Source organism: Xiphophorus couchianus, chromosome 7, assembly GCF_001444195.1.
Source record: "Xiphophorus couchianus chromosome 7, X_couchianus-1.0, whole genome shotgun sequence".
NCBI lineage: Eukaryota > Metazoa > Chordata > Actinopteri > Cyprinodontiformes > Poeciliidae > Xiphophorus > Xiphophorus couchianus.
Window position 1 is genome coordinate 27,073,592 of NC_040234.1, and position 25,623 is coordinate 27,099,214.

At 39.9% G+C, this 25,623-nt stretch overlaps 5 protein-coding genes across 5 annotated transcripts; all 5 read right to left on the reverse strand.

Moving 5' to 3' along the window:
- Positions 1–135: 135 nt before the first annotated feature.
- Positions 136–1,465, reverse strand: LOC114147954 (ferritin, middle subunit-like). Its single transcript, XM_028022781.1, has 4 exons — positions 1,180–1,465; positions 610–756; positions 376–501; positions 136–303 (listed from the first exon to the last, which is right to left on the reverse strand). The coding sequence occupies exons 1-4, from the start codon at positions 1,279–1,281 to the stop codon at positions 148–150; spliced, it is 531 nt and encodes a 176-aa protein (XP_027878582.1). The 5' UTR covers positions 1,282–1,465; the 3' UTR covers positions 136–147.
- A 3,046-nt stretch (positions 1,466–4,511) lies between these two features.
- LOC114147952 (ferritin, middle subunit-like) lies at positions 4,512–6,013 on the reverse strand. The gene is made up of 4 exons (XM_028022778.1): positions 5,728–6,013; positions 5,158–5,304; positions 4,923–5,048; positions 4,512–4,850 (listed from the first exon to the last, which is right to left on the reverse strand). Exons 1-4 carry the CDS (start codon positions 5,827–5,829, stop codon positions 4,695–4,697), a joined length of 531 nt encoding a protein of 176 aa, XP_027878579.1. The 5' UTR covers positions 5,830–6,013; the 3' UTR covers positions 4,512–4,694.
- Positions 6,014–9,059: 3,046 nt separating this feature from the next.
- Positions 9,060–10,562, reverse strand: LOC114147951 (ferritin, middle subunit-like). Its single transcript, XM_028022777.1, has 4 exons — positions 10,276–10,562; positions 9,706–9,852; positions 9,471–9,596; positions 9,060–9,398 (listed from the first exon to the last, which is right to left on the reverse strand). The coding sequence occupies exons 1-4, from the start codon at positions 10,375–10,377 to the stop codon at positions 9,243–9,245; spliced, it is 531 nt and encodes a 176-aa protein (XP_027878578.1). The 5' UTR covers positions 10,378–10,562; the 3' UTR covers positions 9,060–9,242.
- Positions 10,563–14,984: 4,422 nt separating this feature from the next.
- Positions 14,985–16,487, reverse strand: LOC114147953 (ferritin, middle subunit-like). The gene is made up of 4 exons (XM_028022780.1): positions 16,201–16,487; positions 15,631–15,777; positions 15,396–15,521; positions 14,985–15,323 (listed from the first exon to the last, which is right to left on the reverse strand). The coding sequence occupies exons 1-4, from the start codon at positions 16,300–16,302 to the stop codon at positions 15,168–15,170; spliced, it is 531 nt and encodes a 176-aa protein (XP_027878581.1). The 5' UTR covers positions 16,303–16,487; the 3' UTR covers positions 14,985–15,167.
- Positions 16,488–20,909: 4,422 nt separating this feature from the next.
- Positions 20,910–22,428, reverse strand: LOC114147950 (ferritin, middle subunit-like). The gene is made up of 4 exons (XM_028022776.1): positions 22,126–22,428; positions 21,556–21,702; positions 21,321–21,446; positions 20,910–21,248 (listed from the first exon to the last, which is right to left on the reverse strand). The coding sequence occupies exons 1-4, from the start codon at positions 22,225–22,227 to the stop codon at positions 21,093–21,095; spliced, it is 531 nt and encodes a 176-aa protein (XP_027878577.1). The 5' UTR covers positions 22,228–22,428; the 3' UTR covers positions 20,910–21,092.
- Between the last annotated feature and the right edge of the window lie 3,195 nt (positions 22,429–25,623).

Sequence of the window (25,623 nt, forward strand, 5' to 3'; positions counted from 1 at the left end):
ACACTTAGACCAACTACTTAATACTCTCAACTCTACAACTTCAGAAACTGATTAGCTCAATGAAATGCTTAATAAACTCTGGAGTAGACAAATTTAGCCTGAAGGCTTTGTTACACACAATTCTACTCCATCTTCTCTTCTGGTCATTTAGCTTTGGCCTCCCAGGGTGTGCTTGTCAAACAGGTACTCCGCCATCTTGTTGTTGTGGGCATCCATTCTGGTCAGGTTGGTGATGTGGTCACCGAGCTTCTTGATGGACTCCACCTGCTCGTTCAGGTAGTGGGACTCCAGGAAATCGCACAGCTGAAACAGAATTGTTTGTTAGTTTCAAAACCGTCAAGCATCAAAGAAGCAAAAATATAACTTTTAACTTACATGGGGATCAACATGATCAGTCGCCAGCTTGTGCAGATCCAGCAGAGCTTGGTTGACATTTTTCTCCAGCTCCAGAGCACACTGCATGGCTTCCAGCCCACTGCCCCACTCATCCTTCTCTGGTTTCTATAAAATGGAAAACAGTTACAGTATGCAGCAGTAAATTTGATTAAGTTGCAATTTAAACATCAAAATGGCTGCTACGTGTCTTTTGTTAGCATTAGCTGTGATTACCCTGATGTCCTGAAGGACGATTCGGCCTCCTCTCTTATTCTGAAAGGACAGCAGCTTCTCGGCGTGTTCCCTCTCCTCCTCACTGTTCTCCTTGAACAAGTGAGAGAAGCCCGGCAGAGCCACGTCGTCGCGGCAGAAGTAATGAGCCTGTTGAACAAGCAAGTAGTACAGTTATTGAAACACCTCGCGCCCCATTATTATCTGGCGAAGAAGCAGCTTTGGCCAAGCCGCGTTGAGTAATGACGGAGTCTGGCAAGAACAACTGCAGCCTCAGCTGAGTTACCACCGTAAAATACGGAACCGTTCCGTGTTTCTATAAATGTCCCGTAGACACACCTGTCTATCATACACACATAAACACTAAGTGTAACAATAATGGCCAAAATAAAACAGGAAATATTATTGTCAGCTATTTTATCGTGGCCACTTTTGTAGACACACCAACCCTTATTTTCATTTCTGAAAGCTAGCCTCAGCAGCTTTTAATTTGATAAAGTGTATAATAGGTGAGGCTGCTAAATAGTTGAAGGCAGACTAATGAAGCAGAGGTTGTGCAAATAGTATTCTTACCATAGAGGTGTAGGTGTAGGAGGCAAACATCTCCATGTTGACCATCCTGTTAATGGCGGCCTCGCAGTCGCGGTGGTAGTTCTGACGCACCTGGGATTGCATCTTGGTTGGTGTTTTCTTGTGTTTTTAACAAAAAAAACAAGGAAAAAATAAAGTTTTACGTTGACTACTGTAGTACTGTTCAAGTAGAAGCACAGTTGAGATAGCTCTGGATTCTGCTGGGTAGGAAAAAATGAAGTTCCGTTCAAACACTGTTGAAGCAAGAACTCTTCGAGGCTTTGGTCTCCGTTGTGTGATGGAGGCGACGCTCCTCCGTATTTAAACAGATCTCGTGACGGATGTCAAAGTGACTCTGCAGGTGTCCGCCAATCAGCAATCTAGGATGAGACAAGCAAAATAGTGGTGTCGCTTCTGTAAGACACAGCAGGATGTAACACAATAGGGTGAACGATCTAATTTCGTTCCCTCCTTTATTGATTCGTGGAAATGGTGAACCGTGGTGTTTCTCTGTTTAACATGATGCCACCTGCGATGACAAGGTGTTTTCTAAGACTTACGTGAAGAAATAAGCTAAATATCAATTTACTCAAATTGTTAATGTGGACTATGTGTGCAGTGACTTTATAAACTTCGTTGCTTTAACACAAAAATACAAAACATTTGGCCTAATTCTAAATGAACCATTATTTTAAAAATATGTTTCTGTGTTCTCTGAGTTGTCTCTTTAAAAAAGTGGCTTTTAACTACTAGCAGCACTGGATTTCTTTCATGGTCATCAAAGTGAAGGAAGCTGTTAAAAATCCACACCAACATTTTTGAGTTTTCATAAAAAGAAAGAAATGTGTGACAGAAAACAATGTGTGATTTTACTCCCACTTCACAATTAGTGAAAAATACTGCAATCTTTAAACCCACCCACATTTTGAACATGTTAAACCAAAGTTTGAACAACTTAAGACTCAACAGAAAAAAAAAACATTCCGCATGGTGTAAAACCCAAGGTAACACCAGGCACAAGGCAGGCAGGACCGACACCATTTCCCCTGCACCGCCTGATAAGATCCGGTTCATTGTTTAGCACAAAGCACTTTCTCTAGACACTGTGGGTAAAGTTTGGACACCACACATTCAAAATGTCGACCTAAATCCCAAAGATGGTTCGGGGTTACATAAACTTTGGTCAGCGTGTCTGCCTCGTTGTCATACTGGTAAAGGAAGTTCTTGCGGCTGGTACGAAACACATGGTCCTCCACCATGACCTGCGTGTCACGTACGAACAGGTGCAGCTTTCCCTGCAGCAGCAGGGCCTTGATATACAGGCTCGTATATCGCATCGGTTTGTATTGATTTATCATTTCAAATATCAATAAAATAGATTAAAGTTTGTGAGTAAAAAAGAAAACAGAAAAAGTATCATATAATCTTAAGCTAAATTACATCATTCTGTCTGCCTATCATCCATCCATCCATCTGTCAGATGAACTCCGCCCAACGGGACAGAACGGGTCAGATCTTAATTAAAGTTTTCACTCCTCAAATAAGATGTAGAGGCAGAATTATCCAACTTCATGCTAAAAATAGGATCAACAACTATATGAACTCCATAGCTAATGTCTCATTTTCTGGGAGGATTACATGACATTTTTAGAAGATATATTGCAGTTTTGGATCTTCAAAGATTTGATTGCAAATACTAATTAAGATTAATAAAAGATCATTTTTTATTGTGTTTTTACAAAAAATAGTCATTTTTAAAAATATATCATCGCCATTTAGTCAAATGGAGAGAAAAAAAACTTACGTGGCTAGACGTCATCTGATGAAAGATGTATTTAGAGCTGACTTCCTATTAAACATCTAATTGAATTAACTTTAAGTTACACAACTGTAATGAAATGAACTGTCTTCAAAATGTCGTGCAGATCTTTTCCACCAGATGGCGCTCTGCAATAAAAAAAATCCAAAGCAACTCAGAAACGATGTTACAGAAAATTAAGCTTTATTTTACAGAAATTCATAAAACCATGCAGGAAATTAGTATTGTTAATCAAATTGTTTTTATTTTAGGTACATAGTTAGTAAAGCAGATATATTTTACATACTTAACGCTCCTGGGTCCTTTCATATTTTTGTGCTACTGTAATTTTTGGCTTTGATTAAATAAAATATATTAAATGTGGCATGATTGTGTTGTTTAGGATATTGTATTTTATTTCCATTGTTTCTGATTTCCTTTTATCCTTACCTAAATAAAGCTCACATTCTTACACTCACATTAAAAATGCATTTATTTAGAACTGCAACAATTTTTGTAACTAATTCTCTCATATTAAAATAATTAAAATCTTTGTATTTTAAAATTACTGTATTATAAATCTACCAGTCTCCATAATTTCCCATAATTAATAGGTGGTGAAGATGACACGGGAAAACTGATGGCTTTTTAAACAACAATGTTAAGAATCAAGGTTACTGACAATTTTTGACATTCCAAGTTGAAATAGTTTATCACCTCAGTCCAAAGTGTATAAATAAAAAAACTTGTTTTTCATGCAAAAATGTTAAAAATCACTGATGATTGAATAAATAGCAATTTCCACTTCAATGTATTCACTAGAATGTCTAAATGTTGCCCAGCCTTAATGGAAGTATAAGACAGGAGGTTCATACAAATCTTGACTACACACAGCCTTGAAAATGGATTATTGTATTTAACCATTTACTCCAGTAAATTCAGGTTTTATCCATTTAGGGAGACCAATTAATCCATCATGCATATTTTGCTAGTGTAGTAGTAAAGCCAGTGCTCCCACATTTGCTATGAAACATCCAAACTCCATGCAGAAAGATCCCAGCTGGGAGTTTTACTAGTAAACAGCCTCATATGGTCAGTTCCTGGTCCACATTGTAAGACCAGCATCTTTGTGTGGTTGTCTTCAAATTGCCATTTATAAGTTTACTTGGAATGAAGTCTTGCAACTCCAATTTGAAAACCTGTTAAAATTCAACATATTTTCTCAAGTTTCTTCACAATACCTGATGGTTTTGCTTTAAAGTCTAGTAACTCTTCTCAGGTTTGTGTATTAAATCTCAGGCTTGTGATTGAAGCAGATCCTTCAGACCAAATGCCAGGTGGCATTTTAAGCTGCATGAACTTTGTTAGATGCCGTTACGTTTCCCTTTGGGATCTTCTGTTAGCAGTTCTATTGGAATCAGGAAACTTGTTGGTTCCAAAACCTTGTTTGACATTTTACTGCTTCACTTTTAACCAGGAATTGACCCGTTTTGGAGGCACAATGACCTCAAATTATAAACAAGTCAGACCACAGAACTCCAGCTCAAGATGTTTATTCAGAGAATCAGAAGTTACACTTAGACCAACTACTTAATACTCTCAACTCTACAACTTCAGAAACTGATTAGGTCAATGAAATGCTTAATAAACTCTGGAGTAGACAAATTTAGCCTGAAGCCTTTGTTACACACACTTCCACTCCATCTTCTCTTCTGGTCATTTAGCTTTGGCCTCCCAGGGTGTGCTTGTCAAACAGGTACTCCGCCATCTTGTTGTTGTGGGCATCCATTCTGGTCAGGTTGGTGATGTGGTCACCGAGCTTCTTGATGGACTCCACCTGCTCGTTCAGGTAGTGGGACTCCAGGAAATCGCACAGCTGAAACAGAATTGTTTGTTAGTTTCAAAACCGTCAAGCATCAAAGAAGCAAAAATATAACTTTTAACTTACATGGGGATCAACATGATCAGTCGCCAGCTTGTGCAGATCCAGCAGAGCTTGGTTGACATTTTTCTCCAGCTCCAGAGCACACTTCATGGCTTCCAGCCCACTGCCCCACTCATCCTTCTCTGGTTTCTGTAAAATGGAAAACAGTTGCAGTATGCAGCAGTAAATTTAATTTAAGTTGCAATTCAAACATCAAAATGGCTGCTACGTGTCTTTTGTTAGCATTAGCTGTGCTTACCCTGATGTCCTGAAGGACGATTCGGCCTCCTCTCTTATTCTGAAAGGACAGCAGCTTCTCGGCGTGTTCCCTCTCCTCCTCACTGTTCTCCTTGAACAAGTGGGAGAAGCCCGGCAGAGCCACGTCGTCGCGGCAGAAGTAATGAGCCTGTTGAACAAGCAAGTAGTACAGTTATTGAAACACCTCGCGCCCCATTATTATCTGGCGAAGAAGCAGCTTTGGCCAAGCCGCGTTGAGTAATGACGGAGTCTGGCAAGAACAACTGCAGCCTCAGCTGAGTTACCACCGTAAAATACGGAACCGTTCCGTGTTTCTATAAATGTCCCGTAGACACACCTGTCTATCATACACACATAAACACTAAGTGTAACAATAATGGCCAAAATAAAACAGGAAATATTATTGTCAGCTATTTTATCGTGACCACTTTTGTAGACACACCAACCCTTATTTTCATTTCTGAAAGCTAGCCTCAGCAGCTTTTAATTTAACGAAGTGTATAATAGGTGAGGCTGCTAAATAGTTGAAGGCAGACTAATGAAGCAGAGGTTGTGCAAATAGTATTCTTACCATAGAGGTGTAGGTGTAGGAGGCAAACATCTCCATGTTGACCATCCTGTTAATGGCGGCCTCGCAGTCGCGGTGGTAGTTCTGACGCACCTGGGATTGCATCTTGGTTGGTGTTTTCTTGTGTTTTTAACAAAAAAAACAAGGAAAAAATAAAGTTTTACGTTGACTACTGTAGTACTGTTCAAGTAGAAGCACAGTTGAGATAGCTCTGGATTCTGCTGGGTAGGAAAAAATGAAGTTCCGTTCAAACACTGTTGAAGCAAGAACTCTTCGAGGCTTTGGTCTCCGTTGTGTGATGGAGGCGACGCTCCTCCGTATTTAAACAGATCTCGTGACGGATGTCAAAGTGACTCTGCAGGTGTCCGCCAATCAGCAATCTAGGATGAGACAAGCAAAATAGTGGTGTCGCTTCTGTAAGACACAGCAGGATGTAACACAATAGGGTGAACGATCAAATTTCGTTCCCTCCTTTATTGATTCGTGGAAATGGTGAACCGTGGTGTTTCTCTGTTTAACATGATGCCACCTGCGATGACAAGGTGTTTTCTACGAATTACGTGAAGAAATAAGCTAAATATCAATTTACTCAAATTGTTAATGTGGACTATGTGTGCAGTGACTTTATAAACTTCGTTGCTTTAACACAAAAATACAAAACATTTGGCCTAATTCTAAATGAACCATTATTTTAAAAATATGTTTCTGTGTTCTCTGAGTTGTCTCTTTAAAAAAGTGGCTTTTAACTACTAGCAGCACTGGATTTCTTTCATGGTCATCAAAGTGAAGGAAGCTGTTAAAAATCCACACCAACATTTTTGAGTTTTCATAAAAAGAAAGAAATGTGTGACAGAAAACAATGTGTGATTTTACTCCCACTTCACAATTAGTGAAAAATACTGCAATCTTTAAACCCACCCACATTTTGAACATGTTAAACCAAAGTTTGAACAACTTAAGACTCAACAGAAAAAAAAAACATTCCGCATGGTGTAAAACCCAAGGTAACACCAGGCACAAGGCAGGCAGGACCGACACCATTTCCCCTGCACCGCCTGATAAGATCCGGTTCATTGTTTAGCACAAAGCACTTTCTCTAGACACTGTGGGTAAAGTTTGGACACCACACATTCAAAATGTCGACCTAAATCCCAACGATGGTTCGGGGTTACATAAACTTTGGTCAGCGTGTCTGCCTCGTTGTCATACTGGTAAAGGAAGTTCTTGCGGCTGGTACGAAACACATGGTCCTCCACCATGACCTGCGTGTCACGTACGAACAGGTGCAGCTTTCCCTGCAGCAGCAGGGCCTTGATATACAGGCTCGTATATCGCATCGGTTTGTATTGATTTATCATTTCAAATATCAATAAAATAGATTAAAGTTTGTGAGTAAAAAAGAAAACAGAAAAAGTATCATATAATCTTAAGCTAAATTACATCATTCTGTCTGCCTATCATCCATCCATCCATCTGTCAGATGAACTCCGCCCAACGGGACAGAACGGGTCAGATCTTAATTAAAGTTTTCACTCCTCAAATAAGATGTAGAGGCAGAATTATCCAACTTCATGCTAAAAATAGGATCAACAACTATATGAACTCCATAGCTAATGTCTCATTTTCTGGGAGGATTACATGACATTTTTAGAAGATATATTGCAGTTTTGGATCTTCAAAGATTTGATTGCAAATACTAATTAAGATTAATAAAAGATCATTTTTTATTGTGTTTTTACAAAAAATAGTCATTTTTAAAAATATATCATCGCCATTTAGTCAAATGGAGAGAAAAAAAACTTACGTGGCTAGACGTCATCTGATGAAAGATGTATTTAGAGCTGACTTCCTATTAAACATCTAATTGAATTAACTTTAAGTTACACAACTGTAATGAAATGAACTGTCTTCAAAATGTCGTGCAGATCTTTTCCACCAGATGGCGCTCTGCAATAAAAAAAATCCAAAGCAACTCAGAAACGATGTTACAGAAAATTAAGCTTTATTTTACAGAAATTCATAAAACCATGCAGGAAATTAGTATTGTTAATCAAATTGTTTTTATTTTAGGTACATAGTTAGTAAAGCAGATATATTTTACATACTTAACGCTCCTGGGTCCTTTCATATTTTTGTGCTACTGTAATTTTTGGCTTTGATTAAATAAAATATATTAAATGTGGCATGATTGTGTTGTTTAGGATATTGTATTTTATTTCCATTGTTTCTGATTTCCTTTTATCCTTACCTAAATAAAGCTCACATTCTTACACTCACATTAGAAATGTATTTATTTAGAGCTGCAACAATTTTTGTAACTAATTCTCTCATATTAAAATAATTAAAAACTTTGTATTTTAAAATTCCTGCATTATAAATCTACCAGTCTCCATAATTTCCCATAATTAATAGGTGGTGAAGATGACACGGGAAAACTGATGGCTTTTTAAACAACAATGTTAAGAATCAAGGTTACTGACAATTTTTGACATTCCAAGTTGAAATAGTTTATCACCTCAGTCCAAAGTGTATAAATAAAATAACTTGTTTTTCATGCAAAAATGTTAAAAATCACTGATGATTGAATAAATAGCAATTTCCACTTCAATGTATTCACTAAAATGTCTAAATGTTGCCCAGCCTTAATGGAAGTATAAGACAGGAGGTTCATACAAATCTTGACTACACACAGCCTTGAAAATGGATTATTGTATTTAACCATTTACTCCAGTAAATTCAGGTTTTATCCATTTAGGGAGACCAATTAATCCATCATGCATATTTTGCTAGTGTAGTAGTAAAGCCAGTGCTCCCACATTTGCTATGAAACATCCAAACTCCATGCAGAAAGATCCCAGCTGGGAGTTTTACTAGTAAACAGCCTCATATGGTCAGTTCCTGGTCCACATTGTAAGACCAGCATCTTTGTGTGGTTGTCTTCAAATTGCCATTTATAAGTTTACTTGGAATGAAGTCTTGCAACTCCAATTTGAAAACCTGTTAAAATTCAACATATTTTCTCAAGTTTCTTCACAATACCTGATGGTTTTGCTTTAAAGTCTAGTAACTCTTCTCAGGTTTGTGTATTAAATCTCAGGCTTGTGATTGAAGCAGATCCTTCAGACCAAATGCCAGGTGGCATTTTAAGCTGCATGAACTTTGTTAGATGCCGTTACGTTTCCCTTTGGGATCTTCTGTTAGCAGTTCTATTGGAATCAGGAAACTTGTTGGTTCCAAAACCTTGTTTGACATTTTACTGCTTCACTTTTAACCAGGATTTTACCCGTTTTGGAGGCACAATGACCTCAAATTATAAACAAGTCAGACCACAGAACTCCAGCTCAAGATGTTTATTCAGAGAATCAGAAGTTACACTTAGACCAACTACTTAATACTCTCAACTCTACAACTTCAGAAACTGATTAGGTCAATGAAATGCTTAATAAACTCTGGAGTAGACAAATTTAGCCTGAAGCCTTTGTTACACACACTTCCACTCCATCTTCTCTTCTGGTCATTTAGCTTTGGCCTCCCAGGGTGTGCTTGTCAAACAGGTACTCCGCCATCTTGTTGTTGTGGGCATCCATTCTGGTCAGGTTGGTGATGTGGTCACCGAGCTTCTTGATGGACTCCACCTGCTCGTTCAGGTAGTGGGACTCCAGGAAATCGCACAGCTGAAACAGAATTGTTTGTTAGTTTCAAAACCGTCAAGCATCAAAGAAGCAAAAATATAACTTTTAACTTACATGGGGATCAACATGATCAGTCGCCAGCTTGTGCAGATCCAGCAGAGCTTGGTTGACATTTTTCTCCAGCTCCAGAGCACACTTCATGGCTTCCAGCCCACTGCCCCACTCATCCTTCTCTGGTTTCTGTAAAATGGAAAACAGTTGCAGTATGCAGCAGTAAATTTAATTTAAGTTGCAATTCAAACATCAAAATGGCTGCTACGTGTCTTTTGTTAGCATTAGCTGTGCTTACCCTGATGTCCTGAAGGACGATTCGGCCTCCTCTCTTATTCTGAAAGGACAGCAGCTTCTCGGCGTGTTCCCTCTCCTCCTCACTGTTCTCCTTGAACAAGTGGGAGAAGCCCGGCAGAGCCACGTCGTCGCGGCAGAAGTAATGAGCCTGTTGAACAAGCAAGTAGTACAGTTATTGAAACACCTCGCGCCCCATTATTATCTGGCGAAGAAGCAGCTTTGGCCAAGCCGCGTTGAGTAATGACGGAGTCTGGCAAGAACAACTGCAGCCTCAGCTGAGTTACCACCGTAAAATACGGAACCGTTCCGTGTTTCTATAAATGTCCCGTAGACACACCTGTCTATCATACACACATAAACACTAAGTGTAACAATAATGGCCAAAATAAAACAGGAAATATTATTGTCAGCTATTTTATCGTGGCCACTTTTGTAGACACACCAACCCTTATTTTCATTTCTGAAAGCTAGCCTCAGCAGCTTTTAATTTAACGAAGTGTATAATAGGTGAGGCTGCTAAATAGTTGAAGGCAGACTAATGAAGCAGAGGTTGTGCAAATAGTATTCTTACCATAGAGGTGTAGGTGTAGGAGGCAAACATCTCCATGTTGACCATCCTGTTAATGGCGGCCTCGCAGTCGCGGTGGTAGTTCTGACGCACCTGGGATTGCATCTTGGTTGGTGTTTTCTTGTGTTTTTAACAAAAAAATACAAGGAAAAAATAAAGTTTTACGTTGACTACTGTAGTACTGTTCAAGTAGAAGCACAGTTGAGATAGCTCTGGATTCTGCTGGGTAGGAAAAAATGAAGTTCCGTTCAAACACTGTTGAAGCAAGAACTCTTCGAGGCTTTGGTCTCCGTTGTGTGATGGAGGCGACGCTCCTCCGTATTTAAACAGATCTCGTGACGGATGTCAAAGTGACTCTGCAGGTGTCCGCCAATCAGCAATCTAGGATGAGACAAGCAAAATAGTGGTGTCGCTTCTGTAAGACACAGCAGGATGTAACACAATAGGGTGAACGATCAAATTTCGTTCCCTCCTTTATTGATTCGTGGAAATGGTGAACCGTGGTGTTTCTCTGTTTAACATGATGCCACCTGCGATGACAAGGTGTTTTCTACGAATTACGTGAAGAAATAAGCTAAATATCAATTTACTCAAATTGTTAATGTGAACTTTGTGTGCAGTGACTTTATAAACTTCGTTGCTTTAACACAAAAATACAAAACATTTGGCCTAATTCTAAATGAACCATTATTTTAAAAATATGTTTCTGTGTTCTCTGAGTTGTCTCTTTAAAAAAGTGGCTTTTAACTACTAGCAGCACTGGATTTCTTTCATGGTCATCAAAGTGAAGGAAGCTGTTAAAAATCCACACCAACATTTTTGAGTTTTCATAAAAAGAAAGAAATGTGTGACAGAAAACAATGTGTGATTTTACTTATACTTCACATTTATGCATAACTTTGTATTGATTTATCATTTAAAATCTCAATTAAATAGGATAAAGTTTGTGTTAAAAAAAAAAGTAAAAATAAAAAATTAACATATAATTTTAGGCTAAATTACACCCTTCTGCCAGCTTGTCATCCATCCATCCACATTGTTTTGTTCAAACATCAGAGTTGTGTATCATCTTCATAGTTATGGTAGATATTAAATAGAAATGGTTGCAGGATTTATCCTTTGTGTACCTCACATGAGATTTCCAATGAGAAGTTACGTATTGAAAGAAAAAGTCCCTGTTCCTCAGGTATGATTGAAACCCACTGAGTATTGGACCAGACAATCCACCCAGCTTAGTGGACTATTCCTTTTGCTTTCTAGGCTCACTTCTCTCTTTACCACATCATTACACTTTCTGCACCAGTATCGATATCAGTGGTTTCCAGTGACTACCAGAACAGATATTAGCCTCAGGTGACTTGGTGTACCATGTCCCTAAAGAGAGTTTCCCCAACAAGGGATTGATGTGTCACCCTCAACTAGATAACAGTCGTCATGCAATATTTAACACATATTTTTTATATTTATAGGAGCAGTCAGTTTACCACACAACAATACAGCTATGTTAACACAATTATTTTAAAAAAGTGTTTCATGTTATATTTTGGCATTCATTTTCAAAACTATAAAGCCTGAAGTCCATCATCTGAAATACAGAGTTTTAAATGAATTTAAGGGGGAAAATAGGATCAACAACTATATGAACTCCATAGCTAATGTCTCATTTTCTGGGAGGATTACATGACATTTTTAGAAGATATATTGCAGTTTTGGATCTTCAAAGATTTGATTTCAAATAATAATTCAGATTAATCGATGATCAGTCTTAATTTTATTTTTACAAAAAATAGCTATTTTTAAAAATATATCATCGCTACTTAGTCAAGTGAAGAAAAAAAACGTTATTTGATGAAAGATGTATTTAGAACTGACTTCTTATTAAACATCTAATTGAATTTACCTTTAAGTTACACAACAATTTTTCTCCAGACTCCCCTCCACATTCGACCCGTTCCAGTTTGCCTACTGTCGAAACCGCTCCACTGAGGACGCCATCTCCTCCGCCCTACACCTGAGCCTGGCTCACCTGGAGGAGAAGAACACTCATGTGCGGATGTTGTTCCTGGACTTCAGCTCAGCGTTCAACACAATCATCCCACAGCATCTGGCAGAAAAACTGGGACACCTGGGCTTCAGCAACACCCCTGCGCAACTGGCTGCTAGACTTCCTCACCGACAGACCTCAGTCAGTCCGGATCGGACAACACACCTCCGATGTCATCACCCTCAGCACAGGCTCCCCTCAGGGCTGCGTCCTGAGCCCTCTGCTGTTCACTCTGATGACACACGACTGCGTCCCCAGGTTCGCCACCAACCACATCGTGAAGTTCGCGGACGACACAACGGTGGTGGGCCTCATCAGAGACGACAACGACCTGGACTACAGAGAGGAGGTGGAGCAGCTGGTGGACTGGTGCAGGGACAACAGCCTGATCCTGAACGTTGACAAGACGAAGGAGATGATCGTCGACTTCAGGAAGAACCGGCCCAGCCACGCTCCACTGCTCATCAACAGCTCGGCTGTGGAGGTGGTCAGCAGCACCAAATTCCTGGGGGTGCACATCACTAACGACCTCACCTGGACTGTGAACACCACGTCTCTGGTCAAGAGGGCACAGAAACGTTTGTATTTCCTGCGGAGGATGAGAAGAGCACACCTGCCCCTGCCCATCCTCAAGACGTTCTACAGAAGCACCATAGAGAGCATTCTGACCAGCTGCCTCTCTGTGTGGTGTGGAGGCTGCAGCGCCTCCGACTGGAAGAACGTGAGGAGAGTGGTGCGGACAGCAGAGAGGATCATCAGGGCCCCCCTTCCCTCCATTCAGGACATTTCATCCCAGCGCTGCCTGTCCCGAGGCCGAAACATCATCAGTGACCCCTCACACCCCCACCATGGACTGTTCTCCCTGCTGCCCTCTGGAAAGAGGTTCCGCAGCATCCGGTGCAGGTCCACCTGGTTCCCAAACAGCTTTTTCCCACTTGCCATCAGACTGCTGAACTCTTAACTGGACTGCACTCAAAAACTGGTCTCCACTTTATACCTTGCACATGTACAGAGCTAAATAACTTATATTTTACTGTCATTCCTGCTCTTTATATTCTATATTTATATTTATATTCATATTTTATACTGTATTTTATTTTATTCTGGAGTAACCTCACAACATTGGAAGCTCAAAACACTGTCCTGAGCCGTATGCAACGAAATTTCGTTCTGTATACACCCTGTGCATGTAAAATGACAATAAAGTCAGTCTAAGTCTAACTGTAATGAAATGAACTGTCTTCAAAATGTCGTGCAGATCTTTTCCACCAGATGGCGCTCTGCAATAAAAAAAATCCAAAGCAACTCAGAAACGATGTTACAGAAAATTAAGCTTTATTTTACAGAAATTCATAAAACCATGCAGGAAATTAGTATTGTTAATCAAATTGTTTTTATTTTAGGTACATAGTTAGTAAAGCAGATATATTTTACATACTTAACGCTCCTGGGTCCTTTCATATTTTTGTGCTACTGTAATTTTTGGCTTTGATTAAATAAAATATATTAAATGTGGCATGATTGTGTTGTTTAGGATATTGTATTTTATTTCCATTGTTTCTGATTTCCTTTTATCCTTACCTAAATAAAGCTCACATTCTTACACTCACATTAGAAATGTATTTATTTAGAGCTGCAACAATTTTTGTAACTAATTCTCTCATATTAAAATAATTAAAATCTTTGTATTTTAAAATTACTGTATTATAAATCTACCAGTCTCCATAATTTCCCATAATTAATAGGTGGTGAAGATGACACGGGAAAACTGATGGCTTTTTAAACAACAATGTTAAGAATCAAGGTTACTGACAATTTTTGACATTCCAAGTTGAAATAGTTTATCACCTCAGTCCAAAGTGTATAAATAAAATAACTTGTTTTTCATGCAAAAATGTTAAAAATCACTGATGATTGAATAAATAGCAATTTCCACTTCAATGTATTCACTAGAATGTCTAAATGTTGCCCAGCCTTAATGGAAGTATAAGACAGGAGGTTCATACAAATCTTGACTACACACAGCCTTGAAAATGGATTATTGTATTTAACCATTTACTCCAGTAAATTCAGGTTTTATCCATTTAGGGAGACCAATTAATCCATCATGCATATTTTGCTAGTGTAGTAGTAAAGCCAGTGCTCCCACATTTGCTATGAAACATCCAAACTCCATGCAGAAAGATCCCAGCTGGGAGTTTTACTAGTAAACAGCCTCATATGGTCAGTTCCTGGTCCACATTGTAAGACCAGCATCTTTGTGTGGTTGTCTTCAAATTGCCATTTATAAGTTTACTTGGAATGAAGTCTTGCAACTCCAATTTGAAAACCTGTTAAAATTCAACATATTTTCTCAAGTTTCTTCACAATACCTGATGGTTTTGCTTTAAAGTCTAGTAACTCTTCTCAGGTTTGTGTATTAAATCTCAGGCTTGTGATTGAAGCAGATCCTTCAGACCAAATGCCAGGTGGCATTTTAAGCTGCATGAACTTTGTTAGATGCCGTTACGTTTCCCTTTGGGATCTTCTGTTAGCAGTTCTATTGGAATCAGGAAACTTGTTGGTTCCAAAACCTTGTTTGACATTTTACTGCTTCACTTTTAACCAGGATTTTACCCGTTTTGGAGGCACAATGACCTCAAATTATAAACAAGTCAGACCACAGAACTCCAGCTCAAGATGTTTATTCAGAGAATCAGAAGTTACACTTAGACCAACTACTTAATACTCTCAACTCTACAACTTCAGAAACTGATTAGGTCAATGAAATGCTTAATAAACTCTGGAGTAGACAAATTTAGCCTGAAGCCTTTGTTACACACACTTCCACTCCATCTTCTCTTCTGGTCATTTAGCTTTGGCCTCCCAGGGTGTGCTTGTCAAACAGGTACTCCGCCATCTTGTTGTTGTGGGCATCCATTCTGGTCAGGTTGGTGATGTGGTCACCGAGCTTCTTGATGGACTCCACCTGCTCGTTCAGGTAGTGGGACTCCAGGAAATCGCACAGCTGAAACAGAATTGTTTGTTAGTTTCAAAACCGTCAAGCATCAAAGAAGCAAAAATATAACTTTTAACTTACATGGGGATCAACATGATCAGTCGCCAGCTTGTGCAGATCCAGCAGAGCTTGGTTGACATTTTTCTCCAGCTCCAGAGCACACTTCATGGCTTCCAGCCCACTGCCCCACTCATCCTTCTCTGGTTTCTGTAAAATGGAAAACAGTTGCAGTATGCAGCAGTAAATTTAATTTAAGTTGCAATTCAAACATCAAAATGGCTGCTACGTGTCTTTTGTTAGCATTAGCTGTGCTTACCCTGATGTCCTGAAGGACGATTCGGCCTCCTCTCTTATTCTGAAAGGACAGCAGCTTCTCGGCGTGTTCCCTCTCCTCCTCACTGTTCTCCTTGAACAAGTGGGAGAAGCCCGGCAGAGCCACGTCGTCGCGGCAGAAGTAATGAGCCTGTTGAACAAGCAAGTAGTACAGTTATTGAAACACCTCGCGCCCCATTATTATCTGGCGAAGAAGCAGCTTTGGCCAAGCCGCGTTGAGTAATGACGGAGTCTGGCAAGAACAACTGCAGCCTCAGCTGAGTTACCACCGTAAAATACGGAACCGTTCCGTGTTTCTATAAATGTCCCGTAGACACACCTGTCTATCATACACACATAAACACTAAGTGTAACAATAATGGCCAAAATAAAACAGGAAATATTATTGTCAGCTATTTTATCGTGGCCACTTTTGTAGACACACCAACCCTTATTTTCATTTCTGAAAGCTAGCCTCAGCAGCTTTTAATTTAACGAAGTGTATAATAGGTGAGGCTGCTAAATAGTTGAAGGCAGACTAATGAAGCAGAGGTTGTGCAAATAGTATTCTTACCATAGAGGTGTAGGTGTAGGAGGCAAACATCTCCATGTTGACCATCCTGTTAATGGCGGCCTCGCAGTCGCGGTGGTAGTTCTGACGCACCTGGGATTGCATCTTGGTTGGTGTTTTCTTGTGTTTTTAACAAAAAAATACAAGGAAAAAATAAAGTTTTACGTTGACTACTGTAGTACTGTTCAAGTAGAAGCACAGTTGAGATAGCTCTGGATTCTGCTGGGTAGGAAAAAATGAAGTTCCGTTCAAACACTGTTGAAGCAAGAACTCTTCGAGGCTTTGGTCTCCGTTGTGTGATGGAGGCGACGCTCCTCCGTATTTAAACAGATCTCGTGACGGATGTCAAAGTGACTCTGCAGGTGTCCGCCAATCAGCAATCTAGGATGAGACAAGCAAAATAGTGGTGTCGCTTCTGTAAGACACAGCAGGATGTAACACAATAGGGTGAACGATCAAATTTCGTTCCCTCCTTTATTGATTCGTGGAAATGGTGAACCGTGGTGTTTCTCTGTTTAACATGATGCCACCTGCGATGACAAGGTGTTTTCTACGAATTACGTGAAGAAATAAGCTAAATATCAATTTACTCAAATTGTTAATGTGAACTTTGTGTGCAGTGACTTTATAAACTTCGTTGCTTTAACACAAAAATACAAAACATTTGGCCTAATTCTAAATGAACCATTATTTTAAAAATATGTTTCTGTGTTCTCTGAGTTGTCTCTTTAAAAAAGTGGCTTTTAACTACTAGCAGCACTGGATTTCTTTCATGGTCATCAAAGTGAAGGAAGCTGTTAAAAATCCACACCAACATTTTTGAGTTTTCATAAAAAGAAAGAAATGTGTGACAGAAAACAATGTGTGATTTTACTTATACTTCACATTTATGCATAACTTTGTATTGATTTATCATTTAAAATCTCAATTAAATAGGATAAAGTTTGTGTTAAAAAAAAAAGTAAAAATAAAAAATTAACATATAATTTTAGGCTAAATTACACCCTTCTGCCAGCTTGTCATCCATCCATCCACATTGTTTTGTTCAAACATCAGAGTTGTGTATCATCTTCATAGTTATGGTAGATATTAAATAGAAATGGTTGCAGGATTTATCCTTTGTGTACCTCACATGAGATTTCCAATGAGAAGTTACGTATTGAAAGAAAAAGTCCCTGTTCCTCAGGTATGATTGAAACCCACTGAGTATTGGACCAGACAATCCACCCAGCTTAGTGGACTATTCCTTTTGCTTTCTAGGCTCACTTCTCTCTTTACCACATCATTACACTTTCTGCACCAGTATCGATATCAGTGGTTTCCAGTGACTACCAGAACAGATATTAGCCTCAGGTGACTTGGTGTACCATGTCCCTAAAGAGAGTTTCCCCAACAAGGGATTGATGTGTCACCCTCAACTAGATAACAGTCGTCATGCAATATTTAACACATATTTTTTATATTTATAGGAGCAGTCAGTTTACCACACAACAATACAGCTATGTTAACACAATTATTTTAAAAAAGTGTTTCATGTTATATTTTGGCATTCATTTTCAAAACTATAAAGCCTGAAGTCCATCATCTGAAATACAGAGTTTTAAATGAATTTAAGGGGGAAAATAGGATCAACAACTATATGAACTCCATAGCTAATGTCTCATTTTCTGGGAGGATTACATGACATTTTTAGAAGATATATTGCAGTTTTGGATCTTCAAAGATTTGATTTCAAATAATAATTCAGATTAATCGATGATCAGTCTTAATTTTATTTTTACAAAAAATAGCTATTTTTAAAAATATATCATCGCTACTTAGTCAAGTGAAGAAAAAAAACGTTATTTGATGAAAGATGTATTTAGAACTGACTTCTTATTAAACATCTAATTGAATTTACCTTTAAGTTACACAACAATTTTTCTCCAGACTCCCCTCCACATTCGACCCGTTCCAGTTTGCCTACTGTCGAAACCGCTCCACTGAGGACGCCATCTCCTCCGCCCTACACCTGAGCCTGGCTCACCTGGAGGAGAAGAACACTCATGTGCGGATGTTGTTCCTGGACTTCAGCTCAGCGTTCAACACAATCATCCCACAGCATCTGGCAGAAAAACTGGGACACCTGGGCTTCAGCAACACCCCTGCGCAACTGGCTGCTAGACTTCCTCACCGACAGACCTCAGTCAGTCCGGATCGGACAACACACCTCCGATGTCATCACCCTCAGCACAGGCTCCCCTCAGGGCTGCGTCCTGAGCCCTCTGCTGTTCACTCTGATGACACACGACTGCGTCCCCAGGTTCGCCACCAACCACATCGTGAAGTTCGCGGACGACACAACGGTGGTGGGCCTCATCAGAGACGACAACGACCTGGACTACAGAGAGGAGGTGGAGCAGCTGGTGGACTGGTGCAGGGACAACAGCCTGATCCTGAACGTTGACAAGACGAAGGAGATGATCGTCGACTTCAGGAAGAACCGGCCCAGCCACGCTCCACTGCTCATCAACAGCTCGGCTGTGGAGGTGGTCAGCAGCACCAAATTCCTGGGGGTGCACATCACTAACGACCTCACCTGGACTGTGAACACCACGTCTCTGGTCAAGAGGGCACAGAAACGTTTGTATTTCCTGCGGAGGATGAGAAGAGCACACCTGCCCCTGCCCATCCTCAAGACGTTCTACAGAAGCACCATAGAGAGCATTCTGACCAGCTGCCTCTCTGTGTGGTGTGGAGGCTGCAGCGCCTCCGACTGGAAGAACGTGAGGAGAGTGGTGCGGACAGCAGAGAGGATCATCAGGGCCCCCCTTCCCTCCATTCAGGACATTTCATCCCAGCGCTGCCTGTCCCGAGGCCGAAACATCATCAGTGACCCCTCACACCCCCACCATGGACTGTTCTCCCTGCTGCCCTCTGGAAAGAGGTTCCGCAGCATCCGGTGCAGGTCCACCTGGTTCCCAAACAGCTTTTTCCCACTTGCCATCAGACTGCTGAACTCTTAACTGGACTGCACTCAAAAACTGGTCTCCACTTTATACCTTGCACATGTACAGAGCTAAATAACTTCTATTTTACTGTCAGTCCTGCACTTTATATTCTATATTTATATTTATATTCATATTTTATACTGTATTTTATTTTATTCTGGAGTAACCTCACAACATTGGAAGCTCAAAACACTGTCCTGAGCCGTATGCAACGAAATTTCGTTCTGTATACACCCTGTGCATGCAAAATGACAATAAAGTCAGTCTAAGTCTAACTGTAATGAAATGAACTGTCTTCAAAATGTCGTGCAGATCTTTTCCACCAGATGGCGCTCTGCAATAAAAAAAATCCAAAGCAACTCAGAAACGATGTTACAGAAAATTAAGCTTTATTTTACAGAAATTCATAAAACCATGCAGAAAATTAGTATTGTTAATCAAATTGTTTTTATTTTAGGTACATAGTTAGTAAAGCAGATATATTTTACATACTTAACGCTCCTGGGTCCTTTCATATTTTTGTGCTACTGTAATTTTTGGCTTTGATTAAATAAAATATATTAAATGTGGCATGATTGTGTTGTTTAGGATATTGTATTTTATTTCCATTGTTTCTGATTTCCTTTTATCCTTACCTAAATAAAGCTCACATTCTTACACTCACATTAGAAATGTATTTATTTAGAGCTGCAACAATTTTTGTAACTAATTCTCTCATATTAAAATAATTAAAATCTTTGTATTTTAAAATTACTGTATTATAAATCTACCAGTCTCCATAATTTCCCATAATTAATAGGTGGTGAAGATGACACGGGAAAACTGATGGCTTTTTAAACAACAATGTTAAGAATCAAGGTTACTGACAATTTTTGACATTCCAAGTTGAAATAGTTTATCACCTCAGTCCAAAGTGTATAAATAAAATAACTTGTTTTTCATGCAAAAATGTTAAAAATCACTGATGATTGAATAAATAGCAATTTCCACTTCAATGTATTCACTAGAATGTCTAAATGTTGCCCAGCCTTAATGGAAGTATAAGACAGGAGGTTCATACAAATCTTGACTACACACAGCCTTGAAAATGGATTATTGTATTTAACCATTTACTCCAGTAAATTCAGGTTTTATCCATTTAGGGAGACCAATTAATCCATCATGCATATTTTGCTAGTGTAGTAGTAAAGCCAGTGCTCCCACATTTGCTATGAAACATCCAAACTCCATGCAGAAAGATCCCAGCTGGGAGTTTTACTAGTAAACAGCCTCATATGGTCAGTTCCTGGTCCACATTGTAAGACCAGCATCTTTGTGTGGTTGTCTTCAAATTGCCATTTATAAGTTTACTTGGAATGAAGTCTTGCAACTCCAATTTGAAAACCTTTTAAAATTCAACATATTTTCTCAAGTTTCTTCACAATACCTGATGGTTTTGCTTTAAAGTCTAGTAACTCTTCTCAGGTTTGTGTATTAAATCTCAGGCTTGTGATTGAAGCAGATCCTTCAGACCAAATGCCAGGTGGCATTTTAAGCTGCATGAACTTTGTTAGATGCCGTTACGTTTCCCTTTGGGATCTTCTGTTAGCAGTTCTATTGGAATCAGGAAACTTGTTGGTTCCAAAACCTTGTTTGACATTTTACTGCTTCACTTTTAACCAGGATTTTACCCGTTTTGGAGGCACAATGACCTCAAATTATAAACAAGTCAGACCACAGAACTCCAGCTCAAGATGTTTATTCAGAGAATCAGAAGTTACACTTAGACCAACTACTTAATACTCTCAACTCTACAACTTCAGAAACTGATTAGCTCAATGAAATGCTTAATAAACTCTGGAGTAGACAAATTTAGCCTGAAGCCTTTGTTACACACACTTCTACTCCATCTTCTCTTCTGGTCATTTAGCTTTGGCCTCCCAGGGTGTGCTTGTCAAACAGGTACTCCGCCATCTTGTTGTTGTGGGCATCCATTCTGGTCAGGTTGGTGATGTGGTCACCGAGCTTCTTGATGGACTCCACCTGCTCGTTCAGGTAGTGGGACTCCAGGAAATCGCACAGCTGAAACAGAATTGTTTGTTAGTTTCAAAACCGTCAAGCATCAAAGAAGCAAAAATATAACTTTTAACTTACATGGGGATCAACATGATCAGTCGCCAGCTTGTGCAGATCCAGCAGAGCTTGGTTGACATTTTTCTCCAGCTCCAGAGCACACTTCATGGCTTCCAGCCCACTGCCCCACTCATCCTTCTCTGGTTTCTGTAAAATGGAAAACAGTTGCAGTATGCAGCAGTAAATTTAATTTAAGTTGCAATTCAAACATCAAAATGGCTGCTACGTGTCTTTTGTTAGCATTAGCTGTGCTTACCCTGATGTCCTGAAGGACGATTCGGCCTCCTCTCTTATTCTGAAAGGACAGCAGCTTCTCGGCGTGTTCCCTCTCCTCCTCACTGTTCTCCTTGAACAAGTGGGAGAAGCCCGGCAGAGCCACGTCGTCGCGGCAGAAGTAATGAGCCTGTTGAACAAGCAAGTAGTACAGTTATTGAAACACCTCGCGCCCCATTATTATCTGGCGAAGAAGCAGCTTTGGCCAAGCCGCGTTGAGTAATGACGGAGTCTGGCAAGAACAACTGCAGCCTCAGCTGAGTTACCACCGTAAAATACGGAACCGTTCCGTGTTTCTATAAATGTCCCGTAGACACACCTGTCTATCATACACACATAAACACTAAGTGTAACAATAATGGCCAAAATAAAACAGGAAATATTATTGTCAGCTATTTTATCGTGGCCACTTTTGTAGACACACCAACCCTTATTTTCATTTCTGAAAGCTAGCCTCAGCAGCTTTTAATTTAACGAAGTGTATAATAGGTGAGGCTGCTAAATAGTTGAAGGCAGACTAATGAAGCAGAGGTTGTGCAAATAGTATTCTTACCATAGAGGTGTAGGTGTAGGAGGCAAACATCTCCATGTTGACCATCCTGTTAATGGCGGCCTCGCAGTCGCGGTGGTAGTTCTGACGCACCTGGGATTGCATCTTGGTTGGTGTTTTCTTGTGTTTTTAACAAAAAAATACAAGGAAAAAATAAAGTTTTACGTTGACTACTGTAGTACTGTTCAAGTAGAAGCACAGTTGAGATAGCTCTGGATTCTGCTGGGTAGGAAAAAATGAAGTTCCGTTCAAACACTGTTGAAGCAAGAACTCTTCGAGGCTTTGGTCTCCGTTGTGTGATGGAGGCGACGCTCCTCCGTATTTAAACAGATCTCGTGACGGATGTCAAAGTGACTCTGCAGGTGTCCGCCAATCAGCAATCTAGGATGAGACAAGCAAAATAGTGGTGTCGCTTCTGTAAGACACAGCAGGATGTAACACAATAGGGTGAACGATCAAATTTCGTTCCCTCCTTTATTGATTCGTGGAAATGGTGAACCGTGGTGTTTCTCTGTTTAACATGATGCCACCTGCGATGACAAGGTGTTTTCTACGAATTACGTGAAGAAATAAGCTAAATATCAATTTACTCAAATTGTTAATGTGAACTTTGTGTGCAGTGACTTTATAAACTTCGTTGCTTTAACACAAAAATACAAAACATTTGGCCTAATTCTAAATGAACCATTATTTTAAAAATATGTTTCTGTGTTCTCTGAGTTGTCTCTTTAAAAAAGTGGCTTTTAACTACTAGCAGCACTGGATTTCTTTCATGGTCATCAAAGTGAAGGAAGCTGTTAAAAATCCACACCAACATTTTTGAGTTTTCATAAAAAGAAAGAAATGTGTGACAGAAAACAATGTGTGATTTTACTTATACTTCACATTTATGCATAACTTTGTATTGATTTATCATTTAAAATCTCAATTAAATAGGATAAAGTTTGTGTTAAAAAAAAAAGTAAAAATAAAAAATTAACATATAATTTTAGGCTAAATTACACCCTTCTGCCAGCTTGTCATCCATCCATCCACATTGTTTTGTTCAAACATCAGAGTTGTGTATCATCTTCATAGTTATGGTAGATATTAAATAGAAATGGTTGCAGGATTTATCCTTTGTGTACCTCACATGAGATTTCCAATGAGAAGTTACGTATTGAAAGAAAAAGTCCCTGTTCCTCAGGTATGATTGAAACCCACTGAGTATTGGACCAGACAATCCACCCAGCTTAGTGGACTATTCCTTTTGCTTTCTAGGCTCACTTCTCTCTTTACCACATCATTACACTTTCTGCACCAGTATCGATATCAGTGGTTTCCAGTGACTACCAGAACAGATATTAGCCTCAGGTGACTTGGTGTACCATGTCCCTAAAGAGAGTTTCCCCAACAAGGGATTGATGTGTCACCCTCAACTAGATAACAGTCGTCATGCAATATTTAACACATATTTTTTATATTTATAGGAGCAGTCAGTTTACCACACAACAATACAGCTATGTTAACACAATTATTTTAAAAAAGTGTTTCATGTTATATTTTGGCATTCATTTTCAAAACTATAAAGCCTGAAGTCCATCATCTGAAATACAGAGTTTTAAATGAATTTAAGGGGGAAAATAGGATCAACAACTATATGAACTCCATAGCTAATGTCTCATTTTCTGGGAGGATTACATGACATTTTTAGAAGATATATTGCAGTTTTGGATCTTCAAAGATTTGATTTCAAATAATAATTCAGATTAATCGATGATCAGTCTTAATTTTATTTTTACAAAAAATAGCTATTTTTAAAAATATATCATCGCTACTTAGTCAAGTGAAGAAAAAAAACGTTATTTGATGAAAGATGTATTTAGAACTGACTTCTTATTAAACATCTAATTGAATTTACCTTTAAGTTACACAACAATTTTTCTCCAGACTCCCCTCCACATTCGACCCGTTCCAGTTTGCCTACTGTCGAAACCGCTCCACTGAGGACGCCATCTCCTCCGCCCTACACCTGAGCCTGGCTCACCTGGAGGAGAAGAACACTCATGTGCGGATGTTGTTCCTGGACTTCAGCTCAGCGTTCAACACAATCATCCCACAGCATCTGGCAGAAAAACTGGGACACCTGGGCTTCAGCAACACCCCTGCGCAACTGGCTGCTAGACTTCCTCACCGACAGACCTCAGTCAGTCCGGATCGGACAACACACCTCCGATGTCATCACCCTCAGCACAGGCTCCCCTCAGGGCTGCGTCCTGAGCCCTCTGCTGTTCACTCTGATGACACACGACTGCGTCCCCAGGTTCGCCACCAACCACATCGTGAAGTTCGCGGACGACACAACGGTGGTGGGCCTCATCAGAGACGACAACGACCTGGACTACAGAGAGGAGGTGGAGCAGCTGGTGGACTGGTGCAGGGACAACAGCCTGATCCTGAACGTTGACAAGACGAAGGAGATGATCGTCGACTTCAGGAAGAACCGGCCCAGCCACGCTCCACTGCTCATCAACAGCTCGGCTGTGGAGGTGGTCAGCAGCACCAAATTCCTGGGGGTGCACATCACTAACGACCTCACCTGGACTGTGAACACCACGTCTCTGGTCAAGAGGGCACAGAAACACTTGTATTTCCTGCGGAGGATGAGAAGAGCACACCTGCCCCTGCCCATCCTCAAGACGTTCTACAGAAGCACCATAGAGAGCATTCTGACCAGCTGCCTCTCTGTGTGGTGTGGAGGCTGCAGCGCCTCCGACTGGAAGAACGTGAGGAGAGTGGTGCGGACAGCAGAGAGGATCATCAGGGCCCCCCTTCCCTCCATTCAGGACATTTCATCCCAGCGCTGCCTGTCCCGAGGCCGAAACATCATCAGTGACCCCTCACACCCCCACCATGGACTGTTCTCCCTGCTGCCCTCTGGAAAGAGGTTCCGCAGCATCCGGTGCAGGTCCACCTGGTTCCCAAACAGCTTTTTCCCACTTGCCATCAGACTGCTGAACTCTTAACTGGACTGCACTCAAAAACTGGTCTCCACTTTATACCTTGCACATGTACAGAGCTAAATAACTTATATTTTACTGTCATTCCTGCTCTTTATATTCTATATTTATATTTATATTCATATTTTATACTGTATTTTATTTTATTCTGGAGTAACCTCACAACATTGGAAGCTCAAAACACTGTCCTGAGCCGTATGCAACGAAATTTCGTTCTGTATACACACTGTGCATGTAAAATGACAATAAAGTCAGTCTAAGTCTAACTGTAATGAAATGAACTGTCTTCAAAATGTCGTGCAGATCTTTTCCACCAGATGGCGCTCTGCAATAAAAAAAATCCAAAGCAACTCAGAAACGATGTTACAGAAAATTAAGCTTTATTTTACAGAAATTCATAAAACCATGCAGGAAATTAGTATTGTTAATCAAATTGTTTTTATTTTAGGTACATAGTTAGTAAAGCAGATATATTTTACATACTTAACGCTCCTGGGTCCTT

Coding starts and splice junctions, on each gene's coding strand:
- LOC114147954 (XM_028022781.1), bottom strand. CDS start 1,281: ATGCAATCCCAGGTGCGTCAGAACTACCACCGCGACTGCGAGGCCGCC. Junction 757..1,179: donor CCTACACCTACACCTCTATG/GTAAGAATACTA, acceptor CTTGTTCAACAG/GCTCATTACTTCTGCCGCGA. Junction 304..375: donor CTGATCATGTTGATCCCCAT/GTAAGTTAAAAG, acceptor ATTCTGTTTCAG/CTGTGCGATTTCCTGGAGTC.
- LOC114147952 (XM_028022778.1), bottom strand. CDS start 5,829: ATGCAATCCCAGGTGCGTCAGAACTACCACCGCGACTGCGAGGCCGCC. Junction 5,305..5,727: donor CCTACACCTACACCTCTATG/GTAAGAATACTA, acceptor CTTGTTCAACAG/GCTCATTACTTCTGCCGCGA. Junction 5,049..5,157: donor TCGTCCTTCAGGACATCAGG/GTAAGCACAGCT, acceptor TCCATTTTACAG/AAACCAGAGAAGGATGAGTG.
- LOC114147951 (XM_028022777.1), bottom strand. CDS start 10,377: ATGCAATCCCAGGTGCGTCAGAACTACCACCGCGACTGCGAGGCCGCC. Junction 9,597..9,705: donor TCGTCCTTCAGGACATCAGG/GTAAGCACAGCT, acceptor TCCATTTTACAG/AAACCAGAGAAGGATGAGTG. Junction 9,399..9,470: donor CTGATCATGTTGATCCCCAT/GTAAGTTAAAAG, acceptor ATTCTGTTTCAG/CTGTGCGATTTCCTGGAGTC.
- LOC114147953 (XM_028022780.1), bottom strand. CDS start 16,302: ATGCAATCCCAGGTGCGTCAGAACTACCACCGCGACTGCGAGGCCGCC. Junction 15,778..16,200: donor CCTACACCTACACCTCTATG/GTAAGAATACTA, acceptor CTTGTTCAACAG/GCTCATTACTTCTGCCGCGA. Junction 15,522..15,630: donor TCGTCCTTCAGGACATCAGG/GTAAGCACAGCT, acceptor TCCATTTTACAG/AAACCAGAGAAGGATGAGTG.
- LOC114147950 (XM_028022776.1), bottom strand. CDS start 22,227: ATGCAATCCCAGGTGCGTCAGAACTACCACCGCGACTGCGAGGCCGCC. Junction 21,703..22,125: donor CCTACACCTACACCTCTATG/GTAAGAATACTA, acceptor CTTGTTCAACAG/GCTCATTACTTCTGCCGCGA. Junction 21,249..21,320: donor CTGATCATGTTGATCCCCAT/GTAAGTTAAAAG, acceptor ATTCTGTTTCAG/CTGTGCGATTTCCTGGAGTC.